We start from the raw sequence: 14,290 nt of genomic DNA on the forward strand, positions 1-14,290 counted from the left end.
TGAGTACTCGGCTAGTCATCTCTGTGGCCTTTGGAAATAGTGGTGGTGAGAGAGCGAAGCGTTTCGGAACACGGCCCTAGTTCTACCTTGGTTCTGTTCACCCTGGTTCTGCCTCTACTCACCCTGGTTCTGAATCGGTGGTCCTTAGCCTGCTCAAAGCGGGAGATGTAGTGATGTGGGTTGCCTCTGTTCCATCCAAACTCGTACTCCTTATGGGCTGGCACGTTGACGTACTGAAAATACCCCTCAGGCTGCTTCCCGTAACCGCCCCCGCCGCCGCCGCCGCCATGCTGGGGCCGTCCACTCACGCCCACGCACAGCACTGCCGCCGCCGTGACTGTCTGTTGGATTGTAATTAGAGTGGTATTAGTGGTGGTGGTTGTGGTGGTGGTAGTAGTGGCAATTGTAGCAGTAGTAGTAGTAGAATGAAAACGACAATCGCTACTACTACTGCAACTACAACCACCACCACAACGTACAAGAACATACAACAACAACAACAACACAAATCAAAACACCACACAAGAAACCACAACATCATCATATTAATCGCCATAATATTTCACGCCAATCTCGTCCCCCCCCCCTCTCTCTCTCTCTCTCTCTCTCTCTCTCTCTCTCTCTCTCTCTCTCTCTCTCACCAGAATCTTCAGCATCTCTCGTTCTTGTCTTGCTCCTAACTACCTGCTCTCTCTCCACCTTCTTCTATTATATACCTATTGCCTTCCGTGGAGGTCTGATGCCAGGTACAATATTTAACCAATCTTTCTTAGCCTATATACACACATTCATGCCCTTTCCCCGTGTTTCAGCAAGGTTTAGGTGATGTTTTTAGTCATATGGTGCAGAAAACGCGTTGTTTGTTTAGATAGTCATGCAGAAAAGCGTTAACTTATATAGTTTGGTCTAATTTTCACGTCATTCTTTCTCTCTTTCTCTCTTCTTCCAGCAGTGAAAGTTCAGTGAAATTCTTCTCTCGCTTCTCTCTTAGCTTCAGGAGTTGCGTCGAGTCCAAGAGATAATTGGTGTGTTTTTGTCACGGATTTCACGAATAATGGCCACGCCTACTTAGGGAACGAAGTGAGAGAGAGATGGAGATGGATGGAGAGATGGAGTCTTGGTATAGTAATAGTAGTAGTAAGACAGGATTATGGGATGAGCTGAAGCAGAGATAGTAATGGTGAAAGCGAAGATTATGGCGAAGAGAGAGAAATAGTCCTGATAGTAAAAGTGAGAATTATAAGACGATGAGGGGCAGACTGGTTAGTAATAGCCATAAGAATAGGAGGAGGAGGAGGAGGCGGCGAAGGAGAGTTGTTAAAATTGATGGGGAGAAAGGAGAAGGAAAAGGGAGAGGACGAGGAAGAGGAGAACTGTTAGAATCGATGGTGGAAAGTAAGGAAGTTCAAAGAGAAAAGAGATGAGGATGAGGACAAGGACGAGAAGTGCTTTTAAAATTGAAGGGAAAAAGAAAGGAGGTGGAGGAGAGAAGTATAGCTGTCAAGACTGATGGGAGAAAAAAACGAGGAGGAGGAAGATGACGACGACGAAGGCGAGAAGAGTTGTCAAGATTGATGGGGAAAAGAAAGGATGAGGAGGAGACTGGTAGGGGATTGTAGCAGGAGGTGGAGGAGGAGAGTTAGTGAAAGCCAACACGCCTCGGGAGAAGAGGAGGCGATGACATGTGCGAGATATGTGTGTATTGCTGCAAGGTGTGGGTGGTGATGTGTGACGCTGTGCTACTACTACTACTACTACTATTGATGATGATGATGATTATACCATTAAAGCTACTGTTGCTACTGCTACTTCCACTACTACAACCTTTCTCCTTTTCTTCCAGAGATAAAATAGATTGAGAGAGAGAGAGAGAGAGAGAGAGAGAGAGAGAGAGAGAGAGAGAGAGAGAGAGAGAGAGAGAGAGAGAGAGAGAGAGAGAGAGAGAGAGAGAGTTAACTGGAGGGGGAGATATTTGTCTTTCTTTTCTCCTTCACTTTCCCTGCTTCAAGCTCTGTCTCTGATCCTCCCTAACCCACCCCCACCCTTTCTCTACACAAACAGGTACTTTCGAGGTTACCAAGTGCATCACACTTTTTAACATATACAATATACATGCATACATATATTTATACATTGCTTCAGTTCGAATAACACCAAATTTTTTTTGCCCTGTTGGTCGATGGTGGAAAGGAACAGTCTCATGAACCACTACTACACCCCAGGAGGTTAGGCACACCACAGATGGCCACACACACACACACAGCAAGCCCCCACAGCACACATTGGTTCACCCCTGCCCCTTCATAGTTACCCACACCTACTCGAATCCTGAGACCACAGCAAGGCCCCACAGCACACACTGGTTCTTCCCTGGCTCTTCATAGTGTGACCATTCCTTACCCTGCCCCTTGCCCAACCGAGGCCACAGAAGATGCAGGGCACTTTTTTTTTTTTTTATGTAGGAGGGACACTGACCAAGGGCAACAAAAATCCGATAAAAAAAAAAAATGCCCACTGAAATGCCAGTTCCATAAAAAGGGTCCAAAGCAGTAGTCAAAAATTGAAGGATAAGTGTCTTGAAACCTCCCTCTTGAAGGATACCAGTGTAATAAATGGAAATGAAACACCCTGTATATAAAAAGGATCTATATATTATAATACAAAGACTGATGACATTTGACTAAACATTTGGCACACACTGTATAGGAGTAATGGGGTTGTGTTTGCAGGGTGAGGGTGGGTAGGCAGGGATGTGAGGGTAGGATGAGGGCATGAGAACAGGGTGAAGGTCATGTAGGGGTGAAAAAAAGGGTGAGGACATGAGGGTGAACAAGATGATAAACAGAATGATGAATAGGGTGAAAGGAAGACTGGATGAATATGATGAAAGGAAGATTGGATGAATATGATGAAAGCAGGACTGGATGAATAGAATAATGAACAAAATGAAGACAGATGCAGTAGATGGGATAAACGAGATGAATACAAATTACAATGAGCAGATATGAAAACAAACAAAATAGCAGACTGGCTGACGGAACAGAATAACGACAACAACAAAATGAGGAAACATTTATGACGAAGGAGAAAATATTAACAGTGAGAGCTGATGACGTGGGAAATAGACAGAAAGGTGAGTGAGTGTGAGGTTAAGAATGAAGTTGAGTGAGGTTAGAAAGGAGGTTAGGAATGTCGCATGTCACGTCTGAGGTACACAATGGAAGGGACGAGGTTGCACAGAAACAACCAAGAAAAAAAACAAAGAAAAATAAAGTAAATACACGTGGAAAGAAAAAAAAAGGAGGGAGAAGAGTAAATACACTAAGAATAGAAAAAAAAGGAAAAAAAATGGAGATCTGAAATTTTTACAGTTACGAGATGAAAGGATTGAGAGAGAGAGAGAGAGAGAGAGAGAGAGAGAGAGAGAGAGAGAGAGAGAGAGAGAGAGAGAGAGAGAGAGAGAGAGAGAGAGAGAGAGAGAGCATATACAGAAAACCCAAAATATAAATAAATCTATGTACAAAATTACTTACTATCCTTGACACAAACACAGACACACACACACACAACTGTCATTTCAAAGGCATAAGAGGGAGAAAAAAACAAACAACATAGATACAAACAGTGAAAGAAAAAACAAAACAAAAAAAAAACAAATGCAATCATAAACACACACAAAAAAAATAAATAAATAAATAATAAATAAAAGAAAATAAACAGTACAATACACTATGATCAATCTATCTTGTAGCACACCTGAAAATACACACACACGCACACAACACATACACAATATATACACAGTGCCATCCCTTCTATAGAGATGTCATGGCAGGAGGTCTTGCATATGCCCGGGGAATAAAGCCATACTTTCTTGTCTTGGGAGCATAAGCCCACAACCACCCATCCACAGTCTGGTTGTTGAGGTCAGCATATATCCAGTCCCCTCGCCTCACTGACAGGTCGTCCGGGGCCTGTGCCTGGTGGGGGAGAGAGAGAAAGAGAAGTGTGGTGTTGGTTAGATGTGCTGGTAAACTGAGGGAAGGTGAGAAAATAACAGTTGAAGGTAAGGATGATAAGAAAATTACGGTGCAAGATAAAGAAAGATGACAGGTAGATGATAGTGACACAGATAATGGTGAAAACAGGTAGATAATGGTGATGACAGAAAGGTACACTACTAATAATGATAATGAAAGGTAGATAATAAGGATAATGGTGGCAGGTAGATACATATGATAATGATGGTAATGAAACAAGGTAGAAACTATAATAATGAGTGATATGAGACAGGTAAATACTAGTAATAAAGAAAATGATAATGACAAACAGGTAAACACAACTAACAACAAAGGTATCAGGCAGGTGGACAGCAGCCAGGTGAACAATAATGAGCCTTACCTTGTAGTCGTAAAGCATGACTAGTTCTGAGCCGTGGAAGCGAAGGTCGTCACTGTTGCCGGGCCCCAGGTGGTGCTGTCCCGGCCCATAGCCAGCCGACCCCAGGCCCCCGTGCACCATGACCCCACCGCCCCCGCCCCCACCGCCACCCCCACTCCCCTCCAGGTGATCTGTGGGGAAAGGTTTGAAAGTAAGCAGGTTGTGGTGGTGGTGGTGGTGGTGTGTGGGAGTCTGTTAGATGGTGGTGATGTTATGACAATTGTTATTACTTCACTTTGGTTATTCTTGATTCTGTTGAGTAAAAAAAAGGATAGGCAGACAGAACAAAGCATAACAAAACAAAGAACATTCTCTCAGCATAACAAAAAGAACACTCTCTCAACACAGCAGGGTAGACACAGCCAGCCAGAACAAACCATAACAAAGAACATTCTTAAAACTTACCCTGTATGACATCAGCAGGGTACACAAAACCTGATGGTACAAAGCCCTCCTGTCCGTCTGACCTCAGCACCCAGTACCAATCCGGGTCGTCTCTGTTCAGCACAGTCACAAACTCACCGCGCTCAACACTCACGTCGTTCTCGTCCCGGGCAATGAAGGTGTACAGCACAATGTACCGGCCGGCTGGGTCCTGCGGCAATGGGGTAGGTTAGGGGGACATTAGGGGGTCTGGTTGCTGGTTTCATTTAACTTCGCCATTTTACCTGATCATAATCTTAAATGCGTTTTGACATTCTGTAGTTATGTCTAATTTTTAAGTTAATAGTTATTTTCTTTATGGTTTATGAGTGACAGAAGAGGGTTGCCCAGTCTGGAGAAAAGGTGGAACAGGAGACAAGTGTGTGGCTTCCAAATGAGTAATGCAATAACAAAACATTTATCCAACCTGGAAGAGAGATGGAAAGGAAGACAAGATTACAGCTTATGAGTAACAAAAAGAAAACAGTTACCCAACCTGGAGGAATATGAAAAGGGAGATGAGATTACAGCTTATGAGTAACAAAAGAAAATAGTTACCCAACCAAGAGAAAGATGAAAAGGAAGACAAGATAACAACTTGTGAGTAACAAAAGGAAAACAGTTACCCAACTTGGAGAAAGATGAAAAGGGAGACAAGGTTACTGTTTATATGAGTAACCAAAGAAGGGAGTGAGTTACTCAATCTAGAGGAAAGATGAAAAAGGAGATGAGATTATGACTTGTGAGTAACAGAAGAAGACGCAGTTACCCAACCCTGAAAAAACATGAAAAAGGAGACAAGATTACGAATTATAAACGAGTAATGAAAGAAGAGTTAAAATTACACAACCTGGAGAGAAGATGGAAGAGACGAGACACAATTTTCTTATTTTTTTTTTAGTTTTTATGTACGAGGAACACAGTGGTCTAAGGCAACATAAAATAAATAAATAAATAAATAAAACCTAATGAAAAAGGTTTATACAGAAGAAAACTCATAAATATTGAGGAAAAACAGCCAGATATAGAAGAAAATAACTAAATGAAACAAGCTAAAAAAAAAAAAAAAAAAAAAAAAGACATATAGAAAAGCTATGAGTTGGAGGGCACCTTGAAGAACGGATGGATGTCTGGCGTGGCTGACCCACTCTGGATGGAGGAGTCAGACGTCCTGTTAGGCGGCCCACCAATAACCTTGCCACCATAGCTCTCCGAGTCCGACCCGACGAGACCCGGGTTGTCTGCAAGAGTGGTGATTTAGACTCTCTTCTGTACCTTGTGTTAATTAATTCATTGGTATTTTTTTTTTTTTTATTTACCTTGCTTTAATTCATTTTTTATTTATTTTTTTACTGATTTTTTACCTTATGTTTAATTTGTCAGTATTTTTTTACTTCTTTATCTTGTACTAATGAATTTATCAGTATTTTTTTAATTTTCTACCTTGCATTGATTAATTTATCAGTATTTTTCTACTTTTTTTTTAAGCTTAATTTAATTTATCAGTATTTTTAAGCTTGATCAAATAAACCTTTCATTCGTTATATTTGCCTGTAATGTTTAAGTCTCATTCAATATATCTTTCATTCATTAATTCAACTGCATATCTAGACTACTTAATATGCCTTTCATTTGTTCATTCATTCATTCATTCATTCAATATATTCACATGTAAATTTTGACTTTATTCAGGACACCTTTCATTCATTAACTCTCTCTCTCTCTCTCTCTCTCTCTCTCTACTAAACATCTAATTCTATCAAACACACACACACACACACACACACACACAGGCACCCACCAGTGCCGCCTGAGTTCACAGTGCCAATGGTGGTGTTGTGGTCAGTGTCTAGGCCGCCACCACCACCCTCTAAGGAGCTGTGATCGCGTGGCATCTTTTTCTGTGGGCAGGGCCAGATAGGGAGGTGAGGTGAGGCCAGGGGAGGCAGGGGAGGTGAAGACAAGAGGCAGGGAAGGCAAGGGAGGGGAGGATAATGAAAGGAAATGGGATAGGAATAGGAAGAGGTGAGGGCAGGGAAAGCAGGGAAGGTGAAAAGATGAGGCAGGGAAGATGAAGGTGAGGTGAAGGGAGGTGAGGAAGAGGGCAGGGAGGTGAGGATGAGGGCAGGGGAAGCAGGGGAGGTGAGAAGGTGAGATGAGGCAGAGAAGATGAAGTGAGAGGGTAGGGAGGTGAGGAAGAGGGCAGGGAAGTGAGGAGAAGAGGCACAGAAGATGAGGTGAGGTCAGGGAGGCAGGAAAGTTAAGAAGCAGGGACTTGGTGAAATGCAGGGAAGGGGAGAAGAGAGGCAGGGAAGCAAGACAGGATGATAGAGAGGCAGGGTGAAGAAACATGACAGGGAATATATGGAATAAACTTTGCATTTCAATACACACACAAAAAAGCACAAAAAAATATACAAAACCAAGATAATCACTTCATTTAACATAATTATAGCACTGAAAGGCTAAATAAATCACATAGGCCAAATAAGTAAACAACTGGAGCTAGAAAGACGAGAGAGAGAGAGAGAGAGAGAGAGAGAGAGAGAGAGAGAGAGAGAGAGAGAGAGAGAGAGAGAGAGAGAGAGAGAGAGAGATAGAGATAGAGATAGAGAGAGAGAGCAGACACTTACTTTATGGTTGATGGTAAGTTCCCCAAGCTGTGAGCCGTAGGGGGCACAGTAGGAGTGTGGGATGAAGCCTTCCTGCTGGCCGTGCTCTGCTATCACATACACCCAGTCATTCTCCTGGTACAGCACATTGACAACCTGGGGATGGACTGGTGTTAGCATGATAGGGGTGTGTTTACCTTTATCTGTTGTCACTTAGTTGTACAGTTTGGAGATGGGATTGGTGTTTGTGTGGCTGGTGTGTGTTACTCTGTCTGTCATCATTTAGTTGTAGAGTACAGGGATGGGGTCAGTCAGTGAATTATGTTGGTAGATTGCTCTATCAGGAAATAAATATATCCTCGCATCTTTCTTTGTTCTGTGTGTGTGTGTGTGTGTGTGTGTGTGTGTGTGGTTGTCCCATTTACCTATACACACTTTTTTTTCTTACTAAGTGCAAGGTGACTCTGGCTTAATCCTTACACTGCAATATGCAACACTTTACACCACTAAAAGCAATGCATGGACTCTTTACTGAAAGAGTTAAAACAAAACAACTATATAAACAAAACAAATCAAAATGTCCCGGCCAGACAACTTACACTTCCTCTCTTGACCTCCAGTTCATCATCCACACAGGGCGTAAAGTCATGTAGCACCACCATCTTGCTGTCTGGCGATAGTCCTGCTTCCTTCTCCAGCCCAACCCGCACCAGTGTTTCTATGGAGGCCGAGCCAGTGATGCGACCCAGGCCCGGTGCCCTCACCACCTTCTCCTCCCCCTCCGACACATAGCCACCAGACCCTGCCGGCGACGCTGACATGAGCTAACAGGAAGGCTGAGAGGTTGGTGGTGGTGGTGATGGCATTAGAGGAATACAAAGGAAGTGCAAACAGTAACAGTCTCCGAGGTTCTTACTTAGGCGTTTGGGTGTGTGCTATGCTATTAGTGGGAGAGATGGGGCACAATTGAGGTGGTTGGATGGTTTGTTAGGTTAGTGATGGTGGTGGTGTTGATATGAAGTGAAGTAAAGATTTAAAGGTTTGCTAGGTGGTGGTGGTAGTGGTGGTGTTGATGGTGAGTTTAATATTGGCTGAGTATAATTGGTGAGACAGGAAGGGAGATGCCACAGTGAGTAAATTTTAAACGAGTCTCTGCTCTTATCCCTAGAATGGTCTAACTTTGCCAAGCTTGTCTTCTTAAGCACCATGTCCTCTTATGACACGAAGCACATAGAGAGGTATCTAATGACTTGTTGTCTCACTGCCAGGCCCTGAGGAACACACCAAGATGAAATGAGGGGAAGACTTGTGGATAAAAACAAATGAACATAAAAAAGAGAAACTGCAAGTAGCCAGTAGGAAAGTAAGGGAAGCTGCAAGAAGCCATCAGTCCCTGAAATTTCCCTAAACTTTGAAATGCTCTACCTGACTGCAAGACCCAAGGTAAGTAAATACTCTGACATGACGCCAAAATTACGGTAACTTGCACTGCAGCCTGTTAAATTTTTGGTGAGATAAGACAATGCAACGTTAAAGAATAAGAAGTGAGGTAACTGATGACTGGTAGATGAGATGAGAAGTGTATTGAAATATTTGAGATGCTGCTTCGTTCATTTATACCTTGCCATTGAAAAATATATACAATTGAACAAATACAGTTCTGATGAGAGAAAAAGTTTAAGAATATAGGGTCATATAAATAGATGGATAGATAGATATAGATAAATAGATTGATAGACAGATAGATACAGATAAACAGACAGACAGACAGACAGATACATTGATGGATAGATAGATACAAAGACAGATAGATAGATGGGAAATGTCTTGAAATAAAATAAGACGCTGGTTAATCAATTTATACCTTGCCATTGTGAAATAAATAAATAAATAAATAAATAAAACATAAATGAAAAAGAAAAACAGCGTTGGTACCCAAAATAATACCAACACAGACACACACACACAGAGAGAGACAGACAGACAGACAGAAGTGAGTGATATCAACGCACCGCTACCTAGCATCACTTATCTCCCCCTCTCCCTCTCTTTCTCTCTCTCTCTCTCTGTCTCACTTACTCTCCTTCCCTCTCACCCCTCTCATATACCCTGCCCTCAAACAACTTCCTCTCGCCAACAACCACGAGTAATTCTAGGTCACCCATCCACAAATTAACCCAAATCTCATATCGTAACACGTAAATCAGAAAGAGGGTCACTAGTTAACACGTGACTTTAACCACTTTCCGGGTCATTTATTGGGGTTTTTAGGCGCTGAGTGACCCGAGGCGAGACCCAAATGTTAGGTCAGCGAGTGACGTGGGCAGGGGAGGTATGCGTGTAATTAAATTTACCTTTCTTTTTCTTGTTCCGTCGAATCCTAACTGGACACAGAAAAGCCATCTTGGGTCTGTTGCCACATCTCGCTACCCGCTACTTCTATTTTCACCCCTAACTCCCTATTGTTCCTTTATTTACTATCATAATAGGTGGTTAAGAGGGATATTGTGTTCTATGATAATTATATCGTGGGGAATTGGTGTGGATGGTGAGTATGAGTTGTTAGGAAGCAAACTGTGACAACATTGCGGTCTGTCAAAATTGAGTTCAGGTCCCCGTGGTTGGTTCCTTACTAGCACTCCTTTACTCACCTGGTCCCTATACTCACTTCATTTACTAACCTGGTCACTTATTTAATCTTATTTTTCTTCATTAAATTTACTCACTTCCAGTTCTCATCTTACCTGATTACTCACCACCTGGTTTATACTTCTAGTCCCTTATATAATTATCTATTCATCTGCTTGTCTTTCCTTACCTGTCTCTCTCATCTGGTTTTATTGGTCTGTTTCACTCACTTAGTCATTCATCGTATAGTCCCCCCCCTCTCTCTCTCTCCAGTATAGGAACAGAAACATCACGACAAATTCATCTTTATTTTACGACACACAAATATTAAAGTTTCAAGAGTAATGGGGGTGGTAGACTAAAAGTGGAATGACTGACAGACTGGCATGTGTGTTAGTGGATGGAACTGTGATGCTTGTAGTATGAATGGTTACTTGAATGTGTGTGTGTGTGTGTGTGTGTGTGTGGCGCTTTGTTTGGGCCGCCCCGTGTGAGATTGCTGGCCTGGTAGAGAGACAGATGGTTATTTTATGAAAGGGACAGGTGAAGGTGGAAGGATGGGATGAAAGAGTACAGGTGTGGTAGGACAGGGACAAGTTGAGGTGGGAAGGTGAAAGGATGGAGTAGAGGTTTGTGGTGTTTGGATAAGGAATGGGACATCAGAGGAGGATAAACAGATTAAACTGAAGACTGAAAGGGAGAGAAAAATAGAAACACATTAAGAAACTGACAAACAGAAATTGATTAAACAAAATGAGACTGACAGGGAGAAAGATTAATGAGACTGAGAGAGAAACAGGTTGATGAGACTAACAGGGAGAGATTAATGAGACTGACAGGGAGAAAGATTGATTAAAGACTAGGGAGAAAGATTAATGAGAGACTGACAAGAGAAATAGATTAATGAGACTGACAGGGAGAGAAACAAAGTAATGAAAGACTGATAGGGAGAGAAACAGATTAATGAGACTGATAGGGAGAGAAACAGATTAATGAGACTGATAGGGAGAGAAACAGATTAATGAGACTGATAGGGAGAGAAACAGATTAATGAGACTGATAGGGAGAGAAACAGAGTAATGAAAGACTGATAGGGAGAGAAACAGATTAATGAGACTGATAGGGAGAGAAACAGATTAATGAGACTGATAGGGAGAGAAACAGATAATGAGACTGATAGGGAGAGAAACAGAGTAATGAAAGACTGATAGGGAGAGAAACAGATTAACGAGACCGACAAGGAAACAAATTAATGAGACTGACAGGGAGAGAAAAATATTAATGAGACTGACAGGGGGAGAAATAGATTCATGAAAGACTGACAGGGGGAGAGGAATAGCTTGAGAGACTGACAGGATAGATGGTGAAAGGAAAAGTTAATTCTAAGAGGTTTAAAATTGCCTATGAGATCTTGACCACATACAGCCAGACTTACACACACACACACACATACAAGAACGTTTCAAAATGGCAATAATGATGACGATGAACAAAGAACACACAATTTTTTGGCAGTGACATGACGCAAAGTAAAAACTCAGCATTTATAAAACACTTACTCTTAATGTCGAAAAAGACTCTCAACTGACAAATGACTCTTCTCTCCTTGCATTCCAGCCCCCTAGAGCAGCCTGCCTCTGCACTTCCTGGCGCCACAGTAACAGTACTTGATCTTGCCGGCCACGCTGCCCACGTCGTAGCTGTAGTCCCAAGTGAGCTCTGTGCCTGCCTTGATGTTGCTGATGGCAAAGAAGGCAATCCAGGGAAAGCGCAGGTCATGGGTGTCCACAAAGACATTCTGCACAAACACGTTGGGCTCACACGAGTGCTGCGGGGAAAAGGAGGAGGAGAGTTACTAAGAAGTTTGGGTTCAGGGAAGAGGAAGAGGAATATCAGAGACTTGTGGAGTGAGGAAGAGGATAATCAGAAAATTGTGGATCAAGGAAGTGGACTGAGGAAGAGAAGACAGCAAGTTGTGGATGAATGAATGGAAGAAAATTAATCAGATGGAAGAGAAGAAAAATAATCAGAAGAATGATAAAATTGTACCTCAAGGAAAAGGAGAATAATAATTTAATAAAAATGTACATCAAGAAATAATAATAAAAAAAATTGTAGACTAAGGAAGAAAATAATAAAAAAAAAATAAAAAATTGTTGATGAATAAGAGTAATCAGAAAACAACAGATCAAGGAACAGAAGGAAGACAAATTTCCTAAGTCACTGATGTAATATAACTACTGTAAAGACTTAATTATTGTGGGGTGACAGATTGATGTAACTACTACTGTCAAGACTTTGTTACTGTGGATGTTCTTATAATTATTGTGTGTAAGTAAGTATGTGACAGAGATTGATGTTACTACTACTGTCAAAACTTGTTGTGTTACTGTGGGTGTGTTCTTATAATTATTGTGTGTGTGCGCGTTTGACAAAGATTGATGTTACTACTACTGTCAAGACTTGTTACTGTGGGTGTGTGTTCTTATAATTATTGTATGTGAGTGTGCGACAAAGATTGATGTAACTACTACTGTCAAGACTTGTTGTGTTACTGTGGGTGTGTTCTTACAATTACTGTGTGGGTGTGTGACTGAGAGATTGATGTAACTACTATTAAAAAGACTTGTTGTTCAGTTACTGCAGGTGTGACAGATCTGAGTGCTATACAGTGTCCCAAGATGGCTCCACAGTCCTTTCCCACAATGTCCAGCTAATCCCTATTGCCTTAGTTGAGTTAATCATGTTTGAGGTGGTAACTGCTACAACAAATACACTGCATTCTGCAATTACTATATCCTTACTTACAAAATTCTTGAAGTGTAACACCAAAGTCCGTATGTAAATGTCTAACTTTTAAACCAAGGCATGAAAAGCATTTGACCAAAGAATATTCATAACTTAAGACTTCATCTTTCCTCTTGGAATGCCCTGTATATGTGAGGGGCGGTGGGGAGTGACTGTGGGTTCATAAACATACTGGAGAGAAAGTCAGAGAAAGGGAGAGATACATAATTTCATGTGTAAAATAGACTAAATGAGCACACACACACACCGCATAGTGTAGTGGTTAGCACGCTCTGCTCTCAACCAACAAGGCCTGGGTTTGAATCCCGGGAGCAGTAAGGCAAAGGGGCGAGCCTCTTAATGTGTAGCCCCTGTTCACGTAGCAGCAAGTAAGTATGAGGGGTTGTGACCTTGCTGTCCCGGTGTGTGAATGGTCTCAGTCCTACCCAAAGATCGGTCACTATGAGCTCTGAGCTCTTTCAGTAGGGGAATGGCTGGCTGGGTGACCAGCAGATGACCAAAGGTGAATCTCGCACACACACACACACGTACATTCAAGAAGCGGCCAATGTTCCCCGTGTGCTTGGCATCCATGATGTACACGGCCTCATCTGTGCCAAAGTAATCCCTGATACTTTTGGGTCTCTTGGCCAGCGCTGTGTTGGCCTCCATCAGCTGACGAGGCACAAACGGCTGTGGCTGCCTCTGCTTCTCATCTGCTGGGGGAGAGGAGGTCAGATGTGAGGTGGTGGTGAGAGAAGAAGGGTGTCAATATGAGAGTTAGTTCTGGTATGTGAGTGGTGAGTGAGTTATGTGGATGTGTAGTGGTGTTTGGATGTGAGGACTTGTGATACTGTGGTGAATGACAGGGAATGTGGTGAGTGAGTGTAAGGGAACATAATGTGGGTGTGTGGGCTGTGGTGAATGAGTGAGTGAGTGAGTTGTGGGTGAGGTGCTGTGGTGATGTGAGTATCAAAACAATAGCCATCTTTACCATCCTCATCCTCCTCTTCTGCTTCATCCTCATCCTTCTCCTTGCTCTCCTTCTTTCCTTCCTTGTCATCCTTGTCACTGCTCTCCTTGTCTCCTTCCTTGTCTTCCTTTTTGCTGTCGTCTTCCTTCTTGCCTTTGTTCTTGCTCTTCTTGCTCTTGGCCAGGTCATCGTCAGAGTTGGAACGGCTGCTGTCTTCCTTCTCTGTGAAAGGTTTGTTTATCAATGCCAGTGTCTGCCTCGCTCAAGAATATAATGAGAAATAAGTGACCTGAACAGTAACACCACTTTCTCTGCAATGCAAAGCTTATAAATGGCAGTAAAGTTTACACCACTCAAAGAACACGACAAGAAATGAACGATCTAAACTAATGCCACCTTTTCAACAACACAAGGATTATAAAGACTT

General features: G+C 42.3%; 3 protein-coding genes and 1 long non-coding RNA gene across 8 annotated transcripts in view; 1 reads left to right on the top strand and 3 right to left on the bottom strand.

The window, feature by feature from the left end:
* Positions 1-707, bottom strand: part of LOC135094396 (uncharacterized) — a 2,092-nt gene extending 1,385 nt beyond the window's left edge. The window contains exons 1-2 of the mRNA XM_063994451.1: positions 642-707; positions 123-341 (exon numbers count right to left, since the gene is read on the bottom strand). Coding sequence (XP_063850521.1) covers positions 123-341; positions 642-656 — 234 coding nt within the window. The 5' untranslated portion in view covers positions 657-707. The remainder of the gene's footprint in view (positions 1-122; positions 342-641) is intronic.
* LOC135094397 (uncharacterized) overlaps positions 1-11,860 on the top strand; it is a 14,267-nt gene extending 2,407 nt beyond the window's left edge. The window contains exons 2-4 of the long non-coding RNA XR_010263785.1: positions 8,096-8,318; positions 8,744-8,918; positions 11,721-11,860. This is a non-coding gene — a long non-coding RNA (uncharacterized LOC135094397). The remainder of the gene's footprint in view (positions 1-8,095; positions 8,319-8,743; positions 8,919-11,720) is intronic.
* LOC135094395 (SH3 domain-containing protein Dlish-like) lies at positions 2,634-9,906 on the bottom strand. Its single transcript, XM_063994450.1, has 8 exons — positions 9,830-9,906; positions 8,075-8,277; positions 7,497-7,631; positions 6,665-6,764; positions 5,974-6,104; positions 4,846-5,035; positions 4,402-4,571; positions 2,634-3,980 (listed from the first exon to the last, which is right to left on the bottom strand). Exons 1-8 carry the CDS (start codon positions 9,876-9,878, stop codon positions 3,816-3,818), a joined length of 1,143 nt encoding a protein of 380 aa, XP_063850520.1. The 5' UTR covers positions 9,879-9,906; the 3' UTR covers positions 2,634-3,815.
* Positions 10,398-14,290, bottom strand: part of LOC135094394 (histone-lysine N-methyltransferase eggless-like) — an 18,781-nt gene continuing 14,888 nt past the window's right edge. For 4 of the 5 annotated variants that reach the window (XM_063994447.1, XM_063994445.1, XM_063994446.1 and 1 more), the window contains exons 21-23: positions 13,885-14,085; positions 13,443-13,609; positions 10,398-11,931 (exon numbers count right to left, since the gene is read on the bottom strand). In XM_063994447.1, coding sequence (XP_063850517.1) covers positions 11,725-11,931; positions 13,443-13,609; positions 13,885-14,085 — 575 coding nt within the window. In that variant the 3' untranslated portion in view covers positions 10,398-11,724. The remainder of the gene's footprint in view (positions 11,932-13,442; positions 13,610-13,884; positions 14,086-14,290) is intronic. The other variant, XM_063994449.1, reaches the window with a different exon arrangement.

This window comes from Scylla paramamosain, chromosome 45, assembly GCF_035594125.1.
Source record: "Scylla paramamosain isolate STU-SP2022 chromosome 45, ASM3559412v1, whole genome shotgun sequence".
Classification (NCBI taxonomy): domain Eukaryota; kingdom Metazoa; phylum Arthropoda; class Malacostraca; order Decapoda; family Portunidae; genus Scylla; species Scylla paramamosain.